This window comes from Triticum dicoccoides, chromosome 2A (genome assembly GCF_002162155.2).
Source record: "Triticum dicoccoides isolate Atlit2015 ecotype Zavitan chromosome 2A, WEW_v2.0, whole genome shotgun sequence".
In the NCBI taxonomy this organism is placed as follows: Eukaryota; Viridiplantae; Streptophyta; class Magnoliopsida; order Poales; family Poaceae; genus Triticum; species Triticum dicoccoides.
Genome location: NC_041382.1, coordinates 771,154,628 through 771,179,504, shown reverse-complemented (window position 1 = coordinate 771,179,504; position 24,877 = coordinate 771,154,628). Strand labels below are relative to the sequence as shown.

At 46.1% G+C, this 24,877-nt stretch overlaps 2 protein-coding genes across 2 annotated transcripts in view; both read right to left on the bottom strand.

The window, feature by feature from the left end:
* The window catches only part of LOC119358421 (SART-1 family protein DOT2-like), a 5,493-nt gene extending 1,312 nt beyond the window's left edge, over positions 1-4,181 (bottom strand). Inside the window, exons 1-11 of the mRNA XM_037624971.1 lie at positions 3,905-4,181; positions 2,705-3,309; positions 2,406-2,571; positions 2,258-2,318; positions 1,998-2,111; positions 1,826-1,919; positions 1,688-1,754; positions 1,552-1,611; positions 822-1,428; positions 341-711; positions 3-79 (exon numbers count right to left, since the gene is read on the bottom strand). Of these exons, the coding sequence (XP_037480868.1) occupies positions 3-79; positions 341-711; positions 822-1,428; positions 1,552-1,611; positions 1,688-1,754; positions 1,826-1,919; positions 1,998-2,111; positions 2,258-2,318; positions 2,406-2,571; positions 2,705-3,267 (2,180 nt within the window). The 5' untranslated portion in view covers positions 3,268-3,309; positions 3,905-4,181. The remainder of the gene's footprint in view (positions 1-2; positions 80-340; positions 712-821; positions 1,429-1,551; positions 1,612-1,687; positions 1,755-1,825; positions 1,920-1,997; positions 2,112-2,257; positions 2,319-2,405; positions 2,572-2,704; positions 3,310-3,904) is intronic.
* A 756-nt stretch (positions 4,182-4,937) lies between these two features.
* LOC119357174 (putative threonine aspartase) lies at positions 4,938-9,493 on the bottom strand. Its single transcript, XM_037624160.1, has 11 exons — positions 9,243-9,493; positions 8,834-8,884; positions 8,409-8,529; positions 8,179-8,263; positions 7,651-7,732; positions 7,427-7,556; positions 6,239-6,405; positions 5,902-6,065; positions 5,572-5,692; positions 5,385-5,486; positions 4,938-5,295 (listed from the first exon to the last, which is right to left on the bottom strand). Exons 1-11 carry the CDS (start codon positions 9,447-9,449, stop codon positions 5,203-5,205), a joined length of 1,323 nt encoding a protein of 440 aa, XP_037480057.1. The 5' UTR covers positions 9,450-9,493; the 3' UTR covers positions 4,938-5,202.
* Positions 9,494-24,877: the final 15,384 nt, after the last annotated feature.

Here is a 24,877-nt window from a genome sequence, read left to right as displayed (position 1 = left end):
GTTTTTCCAGCTTCATTTTACCTGGTCCCTTGCCATGGAATTTGTGCGAAAGATCCCTAAATGCCTCCTTAGGTGTCATCTGGAGGAAAAACACAAAGTTATGGTAAATAGCATATCATTGTTTTGTGGCACATGTTCTTCGAAAGGCTAAACAAATACACATGGAAAAAGATGGTGTCAAAAATGCGTATATCAAGTGGTATGCAATGATAAAAAATGATAACCAATGCTGCATAAATCATAGCTACCACACCAAGATGCACCTCGGTACTATAAGATTTCATAGAAAGGAGACCCGAGTATGAGGGTGGGTAGGACAGCATGCAAGATGATTACTTACCACTCGACCGAATTCATCCATTCTTTCTATGCGGATCTCTTTTTTCCCGTCCTGAGCCTCTTCCTCAATACCAACAAGCTTGCTTTTCTTCTTGTCCGTGGTTCTGCCTCCCCAATTTGTGCCCTCATTGAGGGTCCCTCGCTCCTTTAGAAACTTCAAAGCTCCACCCAAACCCTTGCCAACTGCAGCTTCATGCACAACCTCATCCGGTGTGACTTCTTGCTCCTCTACATCCTTTTTTGGGTCTTCAATGACAGCTTCCTCTTTGATCACTCCCAATCTGCTTGTGTCATCTTTTGCTGTAGTACCTGAAGGCATATCATCATCGTCTTCATCCATAAACACATCTTCTGCTTCTGGCTTGCGTGTTTCTGCAACAAGATAATAGCAGCAGTCAATATCAATACTCAATACAATTGATTCATTAGTCAGCTCTGTACAATTGTTACAAATTTATCAGAAAATACTTCAAGTAGGTTACCTTCATTCAATTGCAGACCCCACACAAACTCTTCCATCTCAGTGATAACAACCTTATTCTGTTGTGCATCTCCCTCTGCAGCATCTACATCTCCTTGTCCCTTGTTTGCAGCAGCCATTTCTGCTACAGACAGAGGACCAGAACCTGCAGCCTCTTCCTGCTTCCTTAGAGATAGCTTCCTTGCTTGCTCCAGAGATTTCTGCAGATCTTCATAATCGTCACCAAAAACAAGTTCTTCCTCTTCAGCCGGTTTACTGGGCATTTTCTCCTGACGCAATGCTTTGGATGCCTCTTCAGCCTTTGTAATGGCTACTTGGTATGCATTGCTTCTCTTTTCAGCATCAGCCTTTTGCTCTACCTCCCTAGCAGACTGTCGTTTACCATTATTCCTGGACCCAAGATCAGCTGCTCCCAATCCAGAAGCAATTGCTTCTGCTTCAAGTGCATCCAGATCTAGCTTTTCTTTCTTCCTATGGGATTTCTTTTTCTTTGGTTTCTTAAACTGCAGCATTTCATCAGCGGTATAGTAATCTGATGCCATCTTTGCTGCGGAAGTAAGGTCTTCTGTCTTTTTCAGAACAGAGCCACCTTCAATCCTTTTGCGGAGCTGTCAACAGGAAAATGTAAATTAGTAAATCTATCCAGAGCTCCAGCTTTGGCATTTCCAGGTTTTCGTAGAAAACTACAGTACCAATAGCATATCAGAATTACTAGGGAAAATATAAATTACCTCTTCCAACTTCTTCTCTGCTTCACCAGTGAAGCGCCCACCTTCATCAAGTGTCACTCCCTGTCAAGTGAAAGGCCAAAAGATTAAAGAAATATCAATAGAGTATCTACCAATTGAAGCAGAACAGCATGTTTACCTCATCTTCCATTGGGTCATCATAATGTGAGAGCATAGGTTTCTTTGACATCGGGTCATCATTGAACCTACCAACATATTCAAGAAACAAGGATTATGATGAGAAAATTCATCAAAGAAACACAACTAGTGAACTTACTTGTCATCATATGTTCCTTTCTTCTGCGCAGCCTTGTAAGCTTCGTTTCTTTGCTTCTGCTCACCAATCTCAATGTTCTCAAGCATATCAGCCTCTATAAATTTTAATTTTTACATAAGTCAGAAAAGGTCAGAGGGAACAAGTAATAACAAGTAAAACAACAACACATTACCTTCATTGATATCCTCATCAGCCAGAATACTCTGATCTTTGAGAGTCATGACAACTGCTCCACCTTCTATGACTTTGTCAAGGCCGTGAAGAACCTTCACTCCAGATAAGTGATCTTTTTTCAAAACAATGGGGGGAAACAAGAAACATGTTAGCCTGACTTCCATTGAAAGAAAACTACGACTAAAATAACTCATTACAGCAATAAATATAGTGGTTGACAAAATAAACTTTGATAATTCAGGATTTGTGGGTGATTACCTCCACCAAGTTTATCAGCCTCATCATAGTCGTCATCACTATTTTCTGCTAACATATCATCCTGAAAATTTTAAACCATGAAAGTTATTAGTAAATAACATGGAGTCATGCTGGATAACATATCCAAAACAAATCACTAAATCATCACCTGTTCCTCAAATACTCGTGCAAGACGTAACGCCTTCTCCTTTTCAGCTTGTCTTTTCTCATCAAGTTTGCGACTCTTGCCTACCCAGGATAGTATCTCTGAAGCATCATCTTTATCATCCAGAATTCCTCCTTCCTTTTTATCCTTCAACCTTTCTTCCTTGGCCCTAAAGCAGATAGCCTAATTAGAAATTATTTGTATTCTTAATTGTTCAACAAATTAAGAGATTGACAGTGTGCAAATTCATGACTGAAGAAAAGGCTAGTGAATCGAACAGAAACAATTACTCAAGGGCATACCTCGCAATGCGGTCCCGGAGGGCAGATGTGGAGGCCTGGTCAGGCTCTCCTGGGAGGTCACCTCCCTTCTTCTGGTCTCCCTCATCACCCTTAGGCAAATCTGCGTCTTCTCCACGGTCCTTTCCCCTCAACTTCTCCCGTTCCCTATCCTCCTTGTCCTTGTTCTTATCTCTGTTACGGCTCCTGTCCTTGTCCCTATCCCTCCGTTCCTTTTCTCTTTCCCGCTCCCTCTCTGTATCCCTTTCCCGATCCTTCCCGCGATCACGGTCACGGCCTCGGTCACGCTCTGAATCCCTATCCCTGTGCTTGCTGCTATCCCTGTCTCTGTCCCTATCTCTTTCCCTCTCCCTATCCCTGTCCCTATGCTTGGTATCATCCTTGTCCCTCCTCCTCTCATCCTTATCTTTCTCCTTCTCCTTGTCCCTCCTCCCACTGCCATGGTGATCCTTCTCCTCCCTCCTGTGTCTATCCCTCCTGTCCTTGTCCTTGCCACGGTGCCTGTCGCCACCATCAACATCCATCTCTTCCACCGCCGCATCCCTAGCATCGTCAGCCTCCCCCATTACCACAGTCCAAGATTAACCAACAAGCAGCAGCCCCCTGCCCTGGAAAATATCAGTTAAGAGCACAGTAAACAGTGGGGAAATGGAATGTTTGCCTCAAATTCAGTGGCATTGTATCGCATATTCGCATGCACTTCAGTTGATTGCAATGGATGTTTTAAGTTTTTCTTGATGCGTCGCATTGCCCCACCCCTCTAATTAAACATGTTTCTATTCATAACAACAAATAGCCCATTTGAGAATTTGAGGAAACATAAATGCCCATCTCTGTTCTTTTCAGTCCTCCAAACAAATGCACTTATATCACTAGACTCAAACCTGCAATGATAGATATCTCTCTACCTGACACAAAACTGGACCAATTGACCCAAACACAACAAGATTATGCAGCCCATGGACAACATAACTACGAACTATTCACACATCAATCACATTCCCAGACATGGATTCCTCTTAGGGAGACCGCTGCACCAAGTCCGCAAGCCAACTAGTTCACATCTCACAGTCAGGTCCACGACTAATAGCCAGTCACAAGCAAGGCAACGCCCCGTCCTCCCACCCTCCGTAGCAAGACGTAGCTAGGGTTTAATGGACCGCACGAATCACGCAAGGGGGGTGGAGAGCACACAGGCCATACCTCGTGGAGGCGGCGCTGGCCGCAGGAGAGGGCGGCGCCCGAGCCCGAGGGGCGCGCGGCGGGGTAGGGGCCGACGGGTCGCGCTGGGAGCGAGCGCACCGCCCACCAGCTCCGCGGACGAGGTAGGGCTTCCTCCTGGCCCAGCGAAAGGGGTCGCGTCCGGGACGGGCGCCGGTGCCGGCGGAGGCTGCGGCAGATCACGGTCTGCGGGCGGGGCGCGCGGGCTCTCCGGCGGGAGGAGGAGGAGGCGGCGGCGGCGGCGGCGGCGGCGGCGGCGGCGGAGGAAGCCGATGCGCGAGAACGAGACGAGACACCGGCCGCCAAATCCGAACCCACGCGAGCAGCGGCGGCGTAACCCAGAGCAGAGCTTTCTTTGGGCCTGATGGCGGTCGGTGGTGAACTGGTGACATCGGGCCAGGCTGGCCCGTAGTCCAGCGATAGATGGGCCGCGCAACACGTTGCATCATATTTGATTGAGCCCGGAGAGCTGATTCTCAAAAAAGAAAAAGATTGAGCCAGGAGAATGCCTGATTTTTTTTTCTTTTCAGACAAACCGTATTAAAAAAAAAGTACTTATAGCATTCTGAAAAAAAAATACTCCCTCATCCATTTCTCCGACAAGTATTTCAGGTTTGACAAACTGTCAAATCATGTCCCGAAGTCGAGCTAGTTCAGGTTTGACCAAGTTCACCAGGCTTATTAAATTTCTTGCGTTGCTCATATAGATTATCAACATATACAAAACCAAATACCCCCTCCGTCCAAAATTACTTGTTGCAAAAATTGATGTATCTAGACATAGTTACATCCATTTATGCGACAAGTAATTCCGGATAGAGGAAGTATTATCTAGTACTAGTATTGATTTGGTAGTGTAGATATAAAATTGGTTTCTACAAATTTGGTCGAACTTAGAACGAGTTATGTAAGATTCTTCATGCAACGTTCTTTTAATAATCCATGCAACAATCAACACTGTGCAACGTTCTTTTAATAATCCATGCAACAATCAACGTGTGCAATGGTCTTTTAATAATCCATGCAACAATCAACGCTGTGCAACGTTCTTTTAATAATCCATGCAACAATCAATGTGTGCAACGTTCTTTTAATAATCCATGCAACAATCAACGCTGAATAAACCGACCACCGCGAGTGTTCAAACAAACAATTTCAGTTACGAGTATGACGTATATTCAAAGTTTGGATCTATGGCACACACAGAATCTGTTCACCCCTCAACACAACAGAAAAGTTTCCCAGGAAAAGAAAAAGGGAACCACAGGGGCAGCTGATCGTCATCCTTCGCTCGACGGTGCACCGAAATTCACACGGGTAGCGAAATGCTGGACGGAGCCGGATGGTGCTCTTGAATCCCTAAGCATTGAAACCTACAAAACATTATCCAGCGTGAGAAGACTGATCCAAACAATCAATCAGTTGAGATGGGTTTTTAGCAGAGACTACAACATATACCTACCTTTGGGCTGTTCATATTGCTCCCGAAATACCCGATGCCAAACGATGGGGATGAGTAGGCGGCAACGAGCTCGACGGCTTCGAGTAGAGGCAATTCCCCTCTCTGCGAACATGCATTGTTAGACCATGAATGGAGGAGGTCGCTCATCCAAAGTCGAAGGAAAGGAAATGGTTTTGCAGATGATAACCTTTGTAAGGTCAGACTGAACTAGCAATAGCCCAGCACCCGTGTCATGAGACATCTCGCTGCTGCTCTGCACCACCGAGCGCAGAACTTTGGTGCACGAGGAAGCAGGGCCAGACTGTGACCTGAAAAGATACATATTGAGTTGCAAATGTAATGCTGATTCTTTTTCTAAAATAGATGTGATGCAAAAGATACATGTTTTTCATGTTCGTCAGTCCGTTGAGGTTAGCAAAAGGTCTTGTGTACGAGATGATCATTTTAAACACAAGACAAATAACTGATTTTCCAATCCAAATAATATATGGACGAAGTCGATTGAAGAAAAACCTACAGTGATGCTGAGATACAACATTCACGGGAAGCAAATCCTCTAATTAAGTGTTCGCCAGCTCCGGTTGCACAACACCCAATTACGAATGGTGTGCCAAATGGTCCTTTGGATGAAGCCCAGCACCCAGAGCCATACATAGCAGCTAATCCAACACGGCCATCTACCTGCAAGAACATCATGCTTATCAGCGTCTATAGGCATAAAAATCATGCTTAATTTGCCCAACAGAGATCTTCTTTGAAACAAACAAAGGGCTTATATGAAGGAACGACAATTCCAAGTACACTCCTAGAGCTCAACTGCTCAAAGTGAGTGATGAATAAAATGACCAAATGACCTTTAGCGCAATGCCACCACTAGATGCCCCAGATGCTACATTTCCATATCCATCAACACATACAGCGCCAACAGTATCCATTACACAATCTTGATCATCTTCCATGATTGATCTACTGAATTCTTTCTTGATCTTTTTTGCATTGTTCAAATTCTCAGCTTGAGCTCCTAAAATAAAGTGGGACAGGTGAGGTGGACTGGTGGAATACAAATACTGTATGCCAAAAGCAGAGTTGAATCACCAGTGCACACAACAAGCACAAGCCAAATATTTGGGTGTTGAAAATTGAAATTTATTCTCTGGAAAGAGATCTATAAATACATAAAAGCAGCTACATGACCATTTATGGAGACCAAAAATAACTAAACAGATGAATCAAGATAACATGCAGCAGAAGATATTAAGCCAAAATGCATGAAGTTTAAGCAAAAAAATCAATGATCTGAGTATCTAATATAAGCACAACGAGACTTGGTCAAATCATTATTCTTGCCCTACATTGTGCAACATCGATTGATTTGACGATATATGTTGGACGTTGTGCTGTTCGTGGAATAGATTTTCTCCCTTCTTTTCATTTTGTAAATTACCTATGCAGCATGCAAAACTATCGGCAGAATATAACATCAATACAAGAATAAACTGAAGCATGGTTGGGTTACAGGTGGATCTTCTAATTTTGCTCAAAATCATATTGTTAAGAGAGCATATTGGGTACTGCCTGAGACAGAATGGCATCCAGGATACTGAATGGAAGAAATACCTCCTAAAATAACATCGAGCTCTAACATAAGAGGCTGTCGCAGTGGCACATATAGCTATATAGGGTGATATGTATGTCAGACATATTAAACTAAGCATCGTACAATAGGTCACATTGTACAATTGTAACTAAATCTTCTGTACACAGGTGGAAAGCATCGTGCAACAGCTAATAGTAAACTTTTTTTCTTTCAAAAATAGGCCTGAGCCCAGCTTCTTATTGAAAGCTTAAAATAATACGTATAATCCTTAAGCTCATGGTAAACTTCCTATTCTAACTTTAATATTTGTATGTAAAGACCAATGCTAATCATACAAGTGCAGTCAAGTTTCAGAAGATAAACCAACCAAAGGAAGCATATGGATGCCAGAATCTTTGGTTACAATGAAAGCACAAGTGAGATATAAACAAGCAGAGGAAGGAACCTGATGGGTCCAACTGTATTGAAATAGATTCTGAAGCAGAAGCAGTGGAGCGATTAACAGATTCCTTGGCACTAGCAAGCAACGCACTGTATTTTACCCACTGTGCTTTGGCATTCTCAGTCACTAACCACTGTGTGAGAATGAGAGAGAGAGAGAGAGATAGTAAATTACCAGCGATTAGGATTGAAGAATTGGATGAAAGAATTCTACAGAAGATGGTTTACATTATTATCCTCCGATGTGGCATCGATTATGTCAATCCCTTTACATTTTGCCCATTGGCATGCTCCCTCGCCGACCAAAAACCTAAGAAAGATAGAATAACTCAGCAACTCAGGATTACTGGTAGGATGGATAGGTGCATGATAGATTGCCATCCTTGGATAGGTTCAATTCCTCAATGCATATCTAATATGTTCAATGAATATAAGCCGTCATTTGCATTACTTATTTCAGCATGAGCCAAATTACTCCCTCCGTTCCTAAATATAAGTCATTGTAGAGATTTCACTACGGACTACATACGGAGCAAAATGAGTGAATCTACACTCTAAAATGCATCTACATACATCCGTATGTGGTCCATAGTGAAATCTCTACAAAGACTTATATTTAGGAACGGAGGGAGTAGAAGATAACACAACGGAATCGGTCATGTGGCGGAAAATGACAAAGGACAGGAAACTACTGAAAAAGAAAAGGTTACGGTAATGAAAACGTGGAGAAGAAGCTTGAATTTTGTGATTACATACATGGGGGGTATCCGACCAAGCAGTGAAGGACCTGACATTTGTTCCTTTGTCAAGTGCAATGCAACTTGGATGGGGTTCTTTACACCTGATCTACAAGAAACAGAAAGTATGGTCAGAGCTTTAAGGTTCTCTGATTGTAAACATTCATATCAGCAGTAAATTCTCTGATGTACTCTCATTTAAGCTTCTACTCTGTAGGATCAAATTTTTAGTAAATTTGTGACAACTACCTTGCACAGCTCCAACAGCTCCGTAAGAACCTGTAGTTCCATCCATGATACTCGCATCACATTCGACCTGACCACTCTCGGTCAAACTTGAACCTCGGCCAGCGTTTGTGATGGGGTCATCCTAGTCAGGCACGGATGAGAATCAAAACTTACATTCAGCTTTTGAAAGAAGCAAGTACCAATAAGGCTATCATGCACCTGAACTAAAACACCAGAGACTTGCTTAAATCTAGGAGGGTCGTAAACTTTGATTATACAAGTAATGCTACTACTTTCCCATTTTGACATTAATAAATTGGGACTAAATCAGCTAAGCATACACCAGATGATTTTTTACTCATACAACCCATACTGCCGGAGATGTTAACGAAACAAACTGTACAGATAGACACTACATCTGTCCACAGGGAATGATATGTGCATACCTCTAGCACTCGAATGGCAGCTGCGACGGCATCAAGACTTGTGCCGCTGCCCTGCAGATACACAAGGAGCATTAGGGATTATTATTCACAAGAGCAGAGCTACATGGACGCTTCTCGGGTGCGCCATTGTCACATCAGTAACCACAGTGGAAATGCAGGCCCCTTCCAAAATCTAGTACATCAAAGCAATTAGGCCACTGTAACTTCTTGAGGGTTGATCTGGTGGTGTAGTGCTCGTCGGTTCATACACAGTAATTGTTGTTCTAATCTAGGGGTAAAATCCTAAAATCCCCCACGCTACATATGCTTGACGAGAGAGCACGGATGAATCCGAGCGACACAGGCCGAAACCAACGCGCTACAGAATGCACGGGAGGAGGAGGGGAGTTCTGGGGTTCAAGGAACGGACCTCGCGGAGGACGGCGGCGGCGGCGAGGCAGGCGCGCCTGATGACCCGGCGGTAGGCCCGCTCGTTGGCCGGAGCGTGGAAGCCCGCGCCCACGTGCACCGCCACGAAGAGCCTGCGTCCGGGCCCACGGACAGACCCCGCCCCCGCTCCCTCGCCGCCTCCATCCGCCGCGGCCGAGCTGCCCTCCCCGCCGCCGCCGGTGGCCATGTCTGCGCCCCTGACAGGGCGAGGAGATTTCGGAAATTACGAGTCGGACCCCTGCAGAGTTGGCAATTTGCGCCGGGGTATTAAATGCAAGGTGAAAGCATGATTTAACTGTAAAATAATGCACAGGAAATCCTGAAAATTACAGTGATGATTTGTCATTATCTCTAGGATTACTATAATTTTCAGGATTACTCTAGCTCACTAGTATTTATTCTACTCTATTCTTTTCTAAATTTTGCGAATACCAGAATTACTTTTTATAATTATGCTTTTTGTTTATTTTGATAGATTCTTGTGCAACTTGTATGCTTACTATACTACTGCATAGTTTTTGGTTTGTCCTTGATCAAGAGAGCCTATGATAGTGTTCCTTACTGTAGCTAATGTTATACTACCATGTTTTCATGATGTATACTCCCTCCGTTCCCAAATATAAATCTTTCTAAAGATTCCAACAAGTGACTACAAGTAGAGCTATCGGTAATTGTTTATGGACTAACCGAACTCACATCTTTGTGTTAAGTTTTGTTTGGCTTTAAATTTTGCTTCATTTGGGGTGCCATGACAATTAACTTGTTTTCAAGAAGACTCACAAAACTAAGCTTGAGAATGCCCAAGGCTTCATTTATGAAGACCTTTCTATTCCTCAATATCTAGATATTCCAAGCCGCATTGAAACCCACTCCAGTAAACAAAGGTTGATCAAGCCACTATGCACGTGCTTTTTCTTCTTGCTTTGCAGGAAGCCACGTGCCTCCCCCAAGTGAACGTGATGAGGTCGGTCGCTACCCTGTTGCAAACCAGAGTCCCAATGATGCAATGCAGCCGCATGTTGTTGCGAGTGAAGTGGAGAGATGTGTGTCGCTGCGAATGCGGGTGGCGCTGCTACAAGCAAATGTTTTTGTTGTGATGTAGCATATAGTGTTTGCCAAAGGAGTTGAGCAGCGAGAGGGACCACATAGCACAATCCAGCGGCTATGCCAGGGGGCAAGCCGATGGTTGACGCATAACACGCATCGTCCCGGTCTTTACAAATGCATGATAGATGGCCTACGAAGACTGCAACGGTCAGAGTAACCTAAAACCGAGCACGGGTAGCCTGGCCCGGGTGGCTCAGCCTGAAGCCCGGCGTCTGGGCTAGTCTCGGGCCTCGCTTTATAGCCCGCAAACTAGGCCAAAAGCCCATGGCGCGTGTATTTAGGGATTTCGTCTAAAAAATAAGTATGCTATTGTATTATTCAACCCGAAAATAGGTATGTGTCAGGACCCCGACTCAATGCCACATCGATCTAGCATGTAACGCCTCATATCACTTTGCGGCCTCACGCACGGTATCCCCACGGGTGTCGCCTTACCTTTGCCCGGGACCGTTTGCGCATTTTGGCACACGTATATGATGGTGTCGCTAGCATCCATATGATAAAGAGTCCGGGCTGACATGGCTAGTCGTAAACCCAAAGTGGCACTAACTTACAGGGACAGGCATCCATGACCCAGCATCGAACGTGTCGGTCATCAACGAGTGAATCCAGGCTGTAGCACTGGGCTAACAGAACTCCGGTGAACCGGGCTGTAGCGGGCTAGCAGGACTCCGGTATTCATCGCGTGACATTTCCCCGAAGGGACAGACACAGGATCGAAGAAGGACACATGCCGGCCTGCCTAAGTGTTCCGGAGCAGTAGCAAGCTATCAGGGCTCAGTGGAAGCACTAGGAGACATTTCCCGGTAAGAGAGGCTACTAAGAATAAACAACTAGATAGTCAGATCCCACACATAGCAATACACATTACACGTACGCATAACATGCAAGTATGTGATGTACAACATGGCATCACAGCATAACTCAACAATCATATAGATAAAGGCTCAGAAGAGCCATCATAGCATTTATTGCAAACAGGGGTCACAAAACCCATCATACAGAGCATACAAGCAACAAGCGGAAGCATTACATGTCTGGGTACAGACATCTACAAATGAAAAAGGCTGAAGAGCCTGACTATCTACAACATCCGATCAAGATCGTAGCTGAGGTACTAGCTACTAGTTGAAGTCCACGAGAACACTAGTAAGACCGAAGTCTCCGCTGCAAAAGCATAAATAAAGCAACATGAGTACAAAGGTACTCAGCAAGACTTACATCAGATCCTAGCATACATGCATTTGTGTCAAGGGGGTAATGTGGAGTTTAGTTGCAGCAAGCCAGCTTTGACTCTGTGGCTATCCTGTTCTACGACTACCAGAAACTCTGGAGGTGAGACAACGTACACGAGTCCACTAATCACCATTCAATACACTACTATGGATTCATCCCCGTCTCCCTACGAGAAGGCCATCCATAGCACTCACACTTGTCTTGAGCTTTTTAGGGTAACCACTTCAAGTTGTCCATGTACCATGTAAGCATCCAAGAAGTCCATAACCGCGGACCCGGCTATTCGAATAGATCATGTTAACCCTGCAGGGGTGTACCTCTTCACACACGCTCTCGCCACTTACCGCCATGTACACGTCATGTATCTCGGCAACCTTCAAGCGGAAGCCTGGCGAGGGTGTCGGCCACGACCTGACTAACCACACAAGACTCTAGTCCAGGTTTATCGCCTATTCGGGTTCCATCCGCAAGGAGATCCGGCCGGGGTGTCGCTCACGGCCCCAAACGATGTGAGCAGGGTTCCCAAGCCCACCATCCGGGTGCCACTTGGTACACCGTGCCACGTGTGCCTAGTCTGTCCCAAGCCCACCCTGCCGGGTGCCACTTGGTAGAAAAATAGCACTACCTACAAACACCAGAAACTAGTTGCGACTCCTGGACAGAGATCAGGTCGGTTAATAAGTCGAGAGGGGCACTTAAGCATTCCAATGTGTGGTAGTATCGAGTCATTGGACAACATACATAGAACTTAGTGCTTAAGGACGGTTCCAATGAGACAACCCACCATGTACTCCTACATGGCCTCTCACCGCTACCTTTACCAAATCGTGTTCACACACTTCACTCTCAGCATCAGAACATATTGTAACACTCCAGTTCATTCCCAATGAACCAGACCTGACACAACTCTAAGCAATAGCAGGCATAGCATGGTAGGAACACAACAATGTCTTCAATCAACTCCTACACATGCTAGTGGGTTTCAACTATTTACTGTGGCAATGACAGGTCATGCAGAGGAATGGGTTCAACTACCGCAGCACAAAGTAGCAGATGAATCGTTGTTGTCCTAATGCAATAACTGAGAGCAGGAGCGAGAGAGTAGGGTTTTATCGGAATGAACAAGGGGGTTTGCTTGCCTGGTAAATCAACAGAGGAGGCACTGCTTCACAGACAGGTACTCTGGAACGGACTCCGGAGCAGGACCTATCGAGAAGGAACAGTGTCGGCAATCAATGCACAAACATATGCAACAATATGATGCATGAACATGGCATGTAGATGTGATGCTGTTTGAGCTAATGTAACTAGTAATCATTTGGTTTGAAGTCCATTTGAACCAAAGGTTCAAATGCATCTCCAAATTAAGCTCCTACATATGCCATAATGTGTTTCCTCATATTCAGCATGTATAAGTTGGTTTGTCATGCATGAAACTAGTACAGATGGAAATATTGCAATTTTCTGATAATTTTTCATATATAAATTATTTTAATCTGAGCTACGGTTGAATTGTTATGAATTTTTGAAGTTTAAATCAATTTCTGGAATTTCCTGATTTAAATTAAATCCAGAAATATGTATATTGCGCCAGCATGACGTCAGCACGACGTCAGCGGTCAACTGCGGCTGGCTGGGGTCAAACCTGACGTGTGGGGCCCACACGTCAGTGACAGGGGTTAAACAGGGGTTAATTTAGTTCTAATTAAAAGTTAGTGCGCTGGGGCCCACTGTCAATGTCAGGGTTAATTAACAGAGGTTGATTAGATTTAAACTAATCCTAAACCCGAATTAGCAGGGACGGGCCCCACTGTCATTGAGCCAGGGGAGGTCAAACCCCCTGGTCAACCGGGGCTAAAACGCCGGCGTTTAGCCGCCGGCGGCAGCAAACGCGACGGAGGGGCTCGGGATCGCCGTTCCGGCGACCATTCGGGCGGCGGAGACCACCCACGCGAAGCCCAGGCTCGCGCGCATCTAGTGGTTCATGCGGGAGGCTGCGGGGGCGGCGGAGCTCGCCGGAGCGAAGCTCGGGGCGGCCGCCGGAGTTCGGGTGAGGCGCGAGCGGGTGCTGCAGGGCATGGCAGGAGCTGCGGGCGGAGGCGTTGGCCTTCTGGGAGGCTACTGAGCGCGGTGGCAGGTGCAGGCACGGGTTGCGGTGGCTCTGGCCACGACGGCGAGGAGCTGCGGCGGCGATGGCTTCGGCCATGGTGGTAGCGACGGCTACGACACGGGAACGAGGGGGGAGAAGAGAGGGGAAACAGGGAGATGCTCACGGCGATCACGCAGAGCAGCACAGCGGGGTCGGGGGAGACCTGGTGACGGCGAATCGACGGCGGCGGACGGCGGAGCCCGAGGAGGAAGACGATGGCGATGGCGCGATGGAGGCCGTCCGGAGGTGCGTGGCTCGACGAGGAGGTAGCCGGCGACGTGGCGGAGCTCGTGGACTGCTCAGATGCTCTCGAGGGGCGCTGTGGCTACGACTACGGCGAGCGGTGGCGACGGGCGCGTTCGGGCGGTCGGGAGAGAGAGAACCAGGGGAGGGGGAGGAATGAGAGAGTGGGAGAGAGGTGCGGGGCGTCGCGTGGCGTCGTCCGGTCCATCCAGAGCGACGAGGGGAGGACAGGCAGGCAGGGAGGGAGGAGGTGGCGCGGCGCGGCGGTTCGCGCGCGTCGGGCACACACCGTCCCCCTGTCGGGGAGGAAGACGACAGAGGAGGGGGGGCCAGGTGGGCTGGGCCGCCTGCTGGCTGGGCCGGCCTGCTGCGGCTGGGCTGCACAGGGGGAAGCCCCAGGTAAGCCCCTCCTCTTTATTTCTGTTTTCTAATTTTTTTTGACATTTGTTTTGATTTAATAAAATACTAAATCAATTTAATACCTTATGCCAATATTTGCAGGAGCTAGATATATTATTCCAGAGCTCCTTTATAAATGGCATAATTTTTGGACCATATTTCATATATATAGCAATATATTTCCAATGCAAATATTTATCGAATTAATCCAAATGGCCAAAATAAATATCCATGAGCTCCTAAAAATATTGTTTTTGATTTTTATCTCTGTCCAATATTTTCAGAGAGCAACGTGAGCATTTTCTTGGACCCTTTTGGAGAAATTTTTATTTGGGTCATTTTCAAAAATGATTCTGAGGGTTCCACCAATCCTCATTTCAAATTTAAATGAAATTTAAACATGATGCACAAATGACTAGCTAGTCTAGGTCATACCAGACTAGGGATGTGACAACTCGCCCCCACTTGAAAGAATCTCGTCTCGAGATTCAGGGGTCGATGGAAAGAAAGTGGGGTACTCCAGTCGAAGACGATCTTCTCGCTCCCAAGTAGCTTCTCTCTCGGAATGATGAGACCACTGAACTTTGAGAAACTTGATGTTCTGACGTCGAGTGACACGCTCTGCTTGATCAAGAATGCGAACCGGGTACTCTCGGTATGTGAGGTTATCTTGGAGATCAAGCGTTTCGTGGTCCACTCCGCGGATGGGATCCGAGAAGCAACGCCTGAGTTGAGAGACGTGGAAGACATCATGAACTCGAGAAAGATGTGGGGGTAGTTCCAACTGGTAGGCAACCTCTCCTCGTTTAGCGAGAATACGAGAAGGACCAATGTAACGAGGAGCCAACTTGCCCTTGATACCGAAACGATGGGTACCCTTCAAAGGAGTAACCCAAAGGTAAGCTTGGTCGCCAATTTCATAAGTCATATCCTTATGATGACGATCGTACTGGCTCTTCTGACGAGACTGGGCTGTTTTCAAATTCTCACGAATGATGCGAACTTGCTCTTTTGCCTCCTGGATCATATCCGGTCCAAACAATTGTCTTTCACCGGTTTCTGACCAGTTCAAAGGTGTTCGACATCTTCGTCCATAGAGAACCTCAAAAGGAGCTTTCTTGAGGCTGGATTGATAGCTATTGTTATAAGCAAACTCGGCAAAAGGAAGACATTTCTCCCAATCCATACCGAATGAGATAACGCAAGCTCTGAGCATGTCTTCGAGAATTTGATTGACCCGTTCCACCTGACCACTCGACTGAGGGTGGAAAGCGGTACTGAAGGAAAGATGGGTTCCCATGGCAGTTTGGAAACTCTCCCAGAAATGAGAAGTGAAAAGACTGCCACGGTCTGAATTGATCTCTAGTGGAACACCATGAAGTGATACTATTCGAGAAATGTATAAGTCAGCAAACTGACTAGCAGTGATACTCTCTCGAACAGGAAGGAAGTGAGCCACTTTGGAAAGACGATCAACGACTACGAAGATAGCGTTATTCCCTTTCTTGGTCCTGGGAAAGCCGGTGATGAAGTCCATACCAACTTTATCCCATTTCCACTCAGGAATAGCTAAAGGCTGAAGGGTGCCAGCAGGCCTTTGATGCTCTGCCTTAACGCGACGACAAACGTCACATTTAGCAATGAACTCAGCGATTTCTCTCTTCATCCTAGTCCACCAGAACCTCTGGCGTAGGTCCTGATACATCTTAATACTACCGGGATGAATCGTGAGAGGAGATTCATGCGCCTCCTTAAGAATCAGTTGTCGAAGATGTTGATTCTTGGGAACCACCAAGCGATTCCCAAAAAAAACAACACCACGATCATCCATAGAGAAACATCCACCAACTCCCTCCTTAATGTTTCTCTTAATGCGGATAACACCCCTATCAAACTTCTGGTCAGAGATGATCTGATCCTCAAGGGTAGGTTTCGCCACAAAGGTAGAGAGGAATCCGTGAGGAGCGATGTGAAGGTTAAGCTTACAGAATTCCTCATGGAGAAGTGGTTGGCCTTTCTGCAACATGAGATTGTTGCAATAGGATTTACGGCTTAGCGCATCAGCCATGACATTGGCTTTGCCTGGGGTGTAGGTAATCCCTAGATCATAATCCGTGATTAACTCCAACCAACGTCTTTGCCTAAGGTTCAGGTCTGGTTGGGTGAAGATATACTTGAGACTCTGGTGATCGGTGTAGATCTCGCAACGTTTACCAAGGAGGTAATGTCGCCAGGTCTTAAGTGCATAGACTACGGCTGCAAGCTCTAGATCATGTGTAGGATAATTCTCCTCATGTGGATGCAACTGTCGAGATGCATAGGCAATCACATGACGATCCTGCATAAGAATGCAACCTAGTCCCTGTCGTGAGGCATCGCAGTAGATAATAAAGTCTTTAGTGAAATCCGGTGGCACAAGTATGGGAGCAGAAGTCAGGCGTCTTTTCAGTTCCTGAAAACTGTACTCACACTGTGGGGACCACTCAAACTTTTTATCTTTCTTGAGAAGTTCCGTGAGGGGTTTGGCTACTTTGGAGAAGTTTTCAACAAAGCGGCGACAATAGCTGGCTAGACCAAGGAAACTCCTAACTTGTTTAACGGTCTCAGGTGGAGTCCAATCGAGAACAGCCTGAACTCTCTCGGGATTGACAGCAATGCCCTTACCAGAGATTACGTGACCTAAGTAGGTCACTTCTGACAACCAAAATTCACACTTGGAGAACTTGGCATAAAGGCGGTGCTCTCTGAGTTTTTCTAATACAAGTCTAAGATGTTCGGCATGCTCTTCCTCGTTCTTCGAGTAAATAAGAATATCATCGAGGTAAACCACGACGAACTTATCTAAGTACTCCATGAAGATCGAGTTCATCAAGCGGGAGAATGTGGCTGGGGCGTTGGTTAGGCCAAAGGACATGACGGTGTACTCGTACTGACCATAACGAGTGACAAAAGCTGTCTTGGGAATGTCCCCATTTCTGATTTTGATTTGGTGGTATCCTAACCTTAAATCCATCTTGGAGAAGACTGAGGATCCAGCGAGCTGATCATACAGGTCGTTGATCCTGGGGAGCGGATACTTGTGTTGGGGAATGTTGCAGAAAACAAAAATTTTCCTACTCGTTTCACCAAGATCATCTAGGAGTTCATCTAGCAACGAGTGATTAGATGCATCTACATACCTTTGTAGATCGCGAGCGGAAGCGTTCAAAGAACGGGGATGATGCAGTCGAACACGACGTGATTCGAATCACCGGAGATCCTAGCACCGAACGGACGGCACCTCCGCGTTCAACACACGTACGGAACAGCCACGTCTCCTCCTTCTTGATCCAGCAAGGGAGGGAGGAGAGGTTGAGGGAGATGGCACCAGCAGCAGCACGACGGCGTGGTGTTGATGGAGCTGCAGTACTCCGACAGAGCTTCGCTAAGCGCTATGGAGTTGGAGGAGGTGTTGGGGAGGGAGAAGGAGGCAACCAAAGGCCAAGGACTCAAGGTATGAAGTCCCTCCTCTCCCCCACTATATATAGGGGTGACAAGGGGGGGTGGCCGGCCCTAGGAGATCCAATCTCCTAGGGGGTGCGGCGGCCTAGGGGGGTTTCCCTCCCCCCCAAGGCACCTAGGAGGTGCCTTCCACTAGTAGGACTCCTCCCCCTTGGAAACCCTAGGCGCATGGGCCTTGTGGGGCTGGTGCCCTTGGCCCAAGCAGGCCAAGGCGCACCCCCTACAGCCCATGTGGCCCCCGGGGATGGGTGGCCCCACCCGGTGGGCCCCCGGGACCCCTCCGGTGGTCCCGGTACAATACCGATAACCCCGAAACTTGTCCCGATGCCCGAAACAGGACTTCCCATATATAAATCTTTACCTCCGGACCATTCCGGAACTCCTCGTGACGTCCGAGATCTCATCCGGGACTCCGAACAACATTCGGGTTACTGCATATACATATCCCTACAACCCTAGCGTAACCGAACCTTAAGTGTGTAGACCCTACGGGTTCGGGAGACAAGCAGACATGACCGAGACGACTCTCCGGTCAATAACCAACAGCGGGATCTGGATACCCATGTTGGCTCCCACATGCTCCACGATGATCTCATCGGATGAACCACGATGTCGAGGATTCTATCAACCCCGTACGCTATTCCCTTTGTCTATCGATATGTTACTTGCCCGAGATTCGATCGTCGGTATCCCAATACCTCGTTCAATCTCGTTACCGGCAAGTCACTTTACTCGTACCGTAATGCATGATCCCGTGACCAGACACTTGGTCACTCTGAGCTCATTATGATGATACATTACCGAGTGGGCCCAGTGATACCTCTCCGTCATACGGAGTGACAAATCCCAGTCTTGATCCATGTCACCCAACAGACACTTTCGGAGATACCCGTAGTCTACCTTTATAGTCACCCAGTTACGTTGTGACGTTTGGCATACCCAAAGCACTCCTACGGTATCCGGGAGTTACACGATCTCATGGTCTAAGGAAAAGATACTTGACATTGGAAAACTCTAGCAAACGAACTATACGATCTTGTGCTATGTTTAGGATTGGGTCTTGTCCATCACATCATTCTCCTAATGATGTGATCTCGTTATCAATGACATCCAGTGTCCATAGTCAGGAAACCATGACTATCTGTTGATCAACGAGCTAGTCAACTAGAGGCTCACTAGGGACATGTTGATGTCTGTTATTCACACATGTATTACGATTTCCGGATAACACAATTATAGCATGAATAAAGACAATTATCATGAACAAGGAAATATAATAATAATGCTTTTATTATTTCCTCTAGAGCATATTTCCAACAATCTCCCACTTGCACTAGAGTCAATAATCTAGTTACATTGTGATGAATCGAACACCCATGGAATTCTGGTGTTGATCATGTTTTGCTCTAGGGAGAGGTTTAGTCAACGGATCTGCTACATTCAGGTCCGTATGTACTTTACAAATCTCTATGTCTCCATCTTGAACATTTTCACGAATGGAGTTGAAGCGACGCTTGATGTGCCTTGTCTTCTTGTGAAACCTGGGCTCCTTGGCAAGTGCAATAGCTCCAGTGTTGTCACAGAAGAGCTTGATCGGCCCCGACGCATTGGGTATGACTCCTAGGTCGGTGATGAACTCCTTCACCCATATTGCTTCATGTGCTGCCTCCGAGGCTGCCATGTACTCCGCTTCACATGTAGATCCCGCCACGACGCTTTGCTTGCAACTGCACCAGCTTACTGCCCCACCATTCAAAATATACACGTATCCGGTTTGTGACTTAGAGTCATCTAGATCTGTGTCGAAGCTAGCATCGACGTAACCCTTTACGACGACCTCTTCGTCACCTCCATAAACGAGAAACATTTCCTTAGTCCTTTTCAGGTACTTCAGGATATTCTTGACCGCTGTCCAGTGTTCCTTGCCGGGATTACTTTGGTACCTTCCTACCAAACTGACGGCAAGGTTTACATCAGGTCTGGTACACAGCATGGCATACATAATAGAACCTATGGCTGAGGCATAGGGGATGACGCTCATCTCTTCTATATCTTCTGCCGTGGTCGGACATTGAGCTGAGCTCAATTTCACACCTTGTAACACAGGCAAGAACCCTTTCTTGGATTGATCCATATTGAACTTCTTAAATATCTTATCAAGGTATGTGCTTTGTGAAAGACCTATGAGGCGTCTCGATCTATCTCTATAGATTTTGATGCCTAATATATAAGCAGCTTCTCCAAGGTCCTTCATTGAAAAACTTTTATTCAAGTAGGCCTTGATGCTGTCCAAGAGTTCTATATCATTTCCCATCAAAAGTATGTCATCTACATATAATATGAGAAATGCTACAGAGCTCCCACTCACTTTCTTGTAAACGCAGGCTTCTCCATAAGTCTGTGTAAACCCAAACGCTTTGATCATCTCATCAAAGCGAATGTTCCAACTCCGAGATGCTTGCACCAGCCCATAAATCGAGCGTTGGAGCTTGCACACTTTGTCAGCATTCTTAGGATCGACAAAACCTTCCGGCTGCATCATATACAATTCTTCCTTAAGGAAACCATTAAGGAATGCCGTTTTGACGTCCATTTGCCATATTTCGTAATCATAGAATGTGGCAATTGCTAACATGATTCGGACGGACTTCAGCTTCGCTACCGGTGAGAAAGTCTCATCGTAGTCAACCCCTTGAACTTGTCGATAACCCTTAGCGACAAGCCGAGCTTTATAGATGGTCACATTACCATCCGCGTCTGTCTTGCTCTTAAAGATCCATTTATTTCCTATGGCTCGCCGCTCAACGGGCAAGTCAGTCAAAGTCCATACTTTGTTTTCATACATGGATCCTATCTCGGATTTCATGGCTTCTAGCCATTTGTCGGAATCCGGGCCCGCCATCGCTTCTTCATAGTTCGAAGGTTCACCATTGTCTAACAGCATGATTTCCAAGACAGGGTTGCCGTACCACTCTGGTGCGGAACGTGTCCTTGTGGACCTTCGTATTTCAGTAGGGGCTTGATCAGAAGTATCTTGATTAACTTCCTCTCTAGTCGGTGCAGGCACCTCAGGAACATTTTCTTGAGTTGCGCCATTTTCCGGTTCAAGAGGTAATACTTCATCAAGCTCTACTTTCCTCCCACTTACTTCTTTCGAGAGAAACTCTTTCTCCAGAAAGGACCCATTCTTGGCAACAAAGATCTTGCCTTCGGATCTGAGGTAGAAGGTGTACCCAATAGTTTCTTTTGGGTATCCTATGAAGACGCATTTTTCCGACTTGGGTTCGAGCTTTTCAGGTTGAAGCTTCTTGACATAAGCATCGCATCCCCAAACTTTTAGAAACGACAGCTTAGGTTTCTTCCCAAACCATAATTCATACGGTGTCGTCTCAACGGATTTCGACGGAGCCCTATTTAAAGTGAATGCGGCAGTCTCTAAAGCATAGCCCCAAAAAGAAAGCGGTAAATCGGTAAGAGACATCATAGATCGCACCATATCTAACAGAGTGCGATTACGACGTTCGGACACACCATTACGCTGAGGTGTTCCAGGCGGCGTGAGTTGTGAAACTATTCCACATTTTCTTAAGTGTGCCCCAAACTCGTGACTCAAGTATTCTCCTCCACGATCTGATCGCAGAAACTTGATTTTCCTGTCACGTTGATTTTCAACCTCACTCTGAAATTCCTTGAACTTTTCAAAGGTTTCAGACTTGTGTTTCATTAAGTAGATATACCCATACCTACTTAAATCATCAGTGAGGGTGAGAACATAACGATAGCCACCGCGAGCCTCAACACTCATTGGACCGCACACATCGGTATGTATGATTTCCAATAAGTCGGTTGCTCACTCCATTGTTCCTGAGAACGGAGTCTTGGTCATTTTACCCATAAGGCATGGTTCGCACGTGTCAAATGATTCATAATCAAGAGACTCTAAAAGTCCATCAGCATGGAGCTTCTTCATGCGTTTGACACCTATGTGACCTAGGCGGCAGTGCCACAAGTATGTGGGACTATCATTATCAACTTTACTTCTTTTGGTACTCACATTATGAATATGTGTAGCATCACGTTCGAAATTCATAAAGAATAAACCATTCACCATAGGAGCATGACCATAAAACATATCTCTCATAAAAATGGAACAACCATTATTCTCAGATTTAAAAGAGTAGCCATCTCGAATTAAACGAGATCCCGATACAATGTTCATGCTCAAAGCTGGCACTAAATAACAATTATTAAGGTTTAAAACTAATCCCGAAGGGAGATGCAGAAGTAGCGTGCCGACGGCGATCACATTGACCTTGGAACCATTCCCGACGCGCATCGTCACCTCGTCCTTTGCCAGTTTCCGCTTATTCTGCAGCCCCTGTTTTGAATTACAAATGTGAGCAACTGCACCGGTATCAAATACCCAGGAGCCACTACGGGCACTAGTAAGGTACACATCAATTACATGTATATCACATATACCTTTGGTTTTGCCGGCCTTCTTATCCGCTAAGTACTTAGGGCAGTTCCGCTTCCAGTGACCGCTTCCCTTGCAATAAAAGCACTCAGTCTCGGGCTTGGGTCCATTCTTTGGCTTCTTCCCGGCAGCTTGCTTGCCGGGCGCGGCAACCTCCTTGCCGTCCTTCTTGAAGTTCTTTTTACCCTTGCCTTTCTTGAACTTAGTGGTTTTATTGACCATCAACACTTGATGTTCCTTCCTGACTTCTACCTCTGCTGATTTCAGCATAGCAAATACTTCAGGAATGGTCTTTTCCATCCCCTGCATATTGAAGTTCATCACAAAGCTCTTGTAGCTTGGTGGAAGCGACTGGAGGATTCTGTCAATGACCGCATCATCCGGGAGATTAACTCCCAGCTGAGTCAAGCGGTTATGCAACCCAGACATAGTGAGTATGTGCTCACTGACAGAACTGTTTTCCTCCATCTTACAGCTGAAGAATTTGTCGGAGACTTCATATCTCTCGACCCGGGCATGAGCTTGGAAAACCATTTTCAGCTCTTCGAACATCTCATATGCTCCATGTCTCTCAAAACGCTTTTGGAGCCCCGGCTCTAGGCTATAAAGCATGCCGCATTGAACGAGGGAGTAGTCATCGAAACGTGCCTGCCAAGCGTTCATAACATCTTGTTCTGCAGGGAGAACGGGTGCGTCACCAAGCGGTGCTTGTAGGACATAATCTTTCTTGGCAGCTATTAGGATGATCCTCAGGTTCCGGACCCAGTCCGTATAGTTGCTGCCATCGTCTTTCAGCTTAGTTTTCTCTAGGAACGCGTTGAAGTTGAGGACTACGTTGGCCATTTGATCTACAAGACATATTGCAAAGATTTTAGACTAAGTTCATGATAATTAAGTTCAACTAATCAAATTATTAGTGAACTCCCACTTAGATTAGACATCCCTCTAGTCATCTAAGTATTACATGATCCGAGTTAAACTAGACCGTGTCCGATCATCACGTGAGACGGACTAGTCAACATCGGTGAACATCTTCATGTTGATCGTATCTTCTATACGACTCATGCTCGACCTTTCGGTCTTCTGTGTTCCGAGGCCATGTCTGTACATGCTAGGCTCGTCAAGTCAACCTAAGTGTTTGCATGTGTAAATCTGTCTTACACCCGTTGTATGTGAACGTCTGAATAAAACACCCGATCATCACGTGGTGTTTTGAAACAGCGAACTGTCGCAACGGTGCACAGTTAGGGGGAACACTTCTTGAATTTATTATGAGGGATCATCTTATTTACTACCGTCATTCTAAGTAAACAAGATGCAAAACATGATAAACATCACATGCAATCAAATAATAAACGTGACATGATATGGCCAATATCACATAGCTCCTTTGATCTCCATCTTGGGGCTCCATGATCATCTTGTCACCGGCTTGACACCATGATCTCCATCATCATGATCTCCATCATCGTGTCTCCATGAAGTTGCTCGCCAACTATTACTTCTACTACTATGGCTAACGCGTTTAGCAGTAAAGTAAAGTAATTTACATGGCGTTTCTTGATGACACGCAGGTCATTAAAAGAATAAAGACAACTCCTATGGCTCCTGCCGGTTCTCATACTCATCGACATGCAAGTCGTGATTCCTATTACAATAGCATGAACATCTCATACATCACATATAGATCATTCATCATTCATCACAACTTTGGCCATATCATATCACAAACCACTTGCTGCAAAAACAAGTTAGACGTCCTCTAATTGTTGTTGCAAGTTTTACGTGGCTGAATTAGGGTTCTAGCAAGAACGTTTTCTTACCTACGTTAAAGCCACAACGTGATTTGTCAACTTCTATTTACCCTTCATAAGGACCCTGTTCATCGATTCCGCTCCAACTAAAGTAGGAGAGACAGACACCCGCCAGCCACCTTATGCAACTAGTGCATGTTAGTCGGTGGAACCGGTCTCACGTAAGCGTACGTGTAAGGTTGGTCCGGGCCGCTTCATCCCACAATACCGCTGAAGCAAGAAAGGACTAGTAACGGCAAGAAAGTTGACAAATCTACGCCCACAACAAATTGTGTTCTACTCGCGCAAGAAGAACTACGCATAGACCTAGCTCATGATGCCACTGTTGGGGAACGTTGCAGAAAACAAAAATTTTCCTACTCGTTTCACCAAGATCATCTAGGAGTTCATCTAGCAACGAGTGATTAGATGCATCTACATACCTTTGTAGATCGCGAGCGGAAGCGTTCAAAGAATGGGGATGATGTAGTCGAACACGACGTGATTCGAATCACCGGAGATCCTAGCACCGAACGGACGGCACCTCCGCGTTCAACACACGTACGGAACAGCCACGTCTCCTCCTTCTTGATCCAGCAAGGGAGGGAGGAGAGGTTGAGGGAGATGGCACCAGCAGCAGCACGACGGCGTGGTGTTGATGGAGCTGCAGTACTCCGACAGAGCTTCGCTAAGCGCTATGGAGTTGGAGG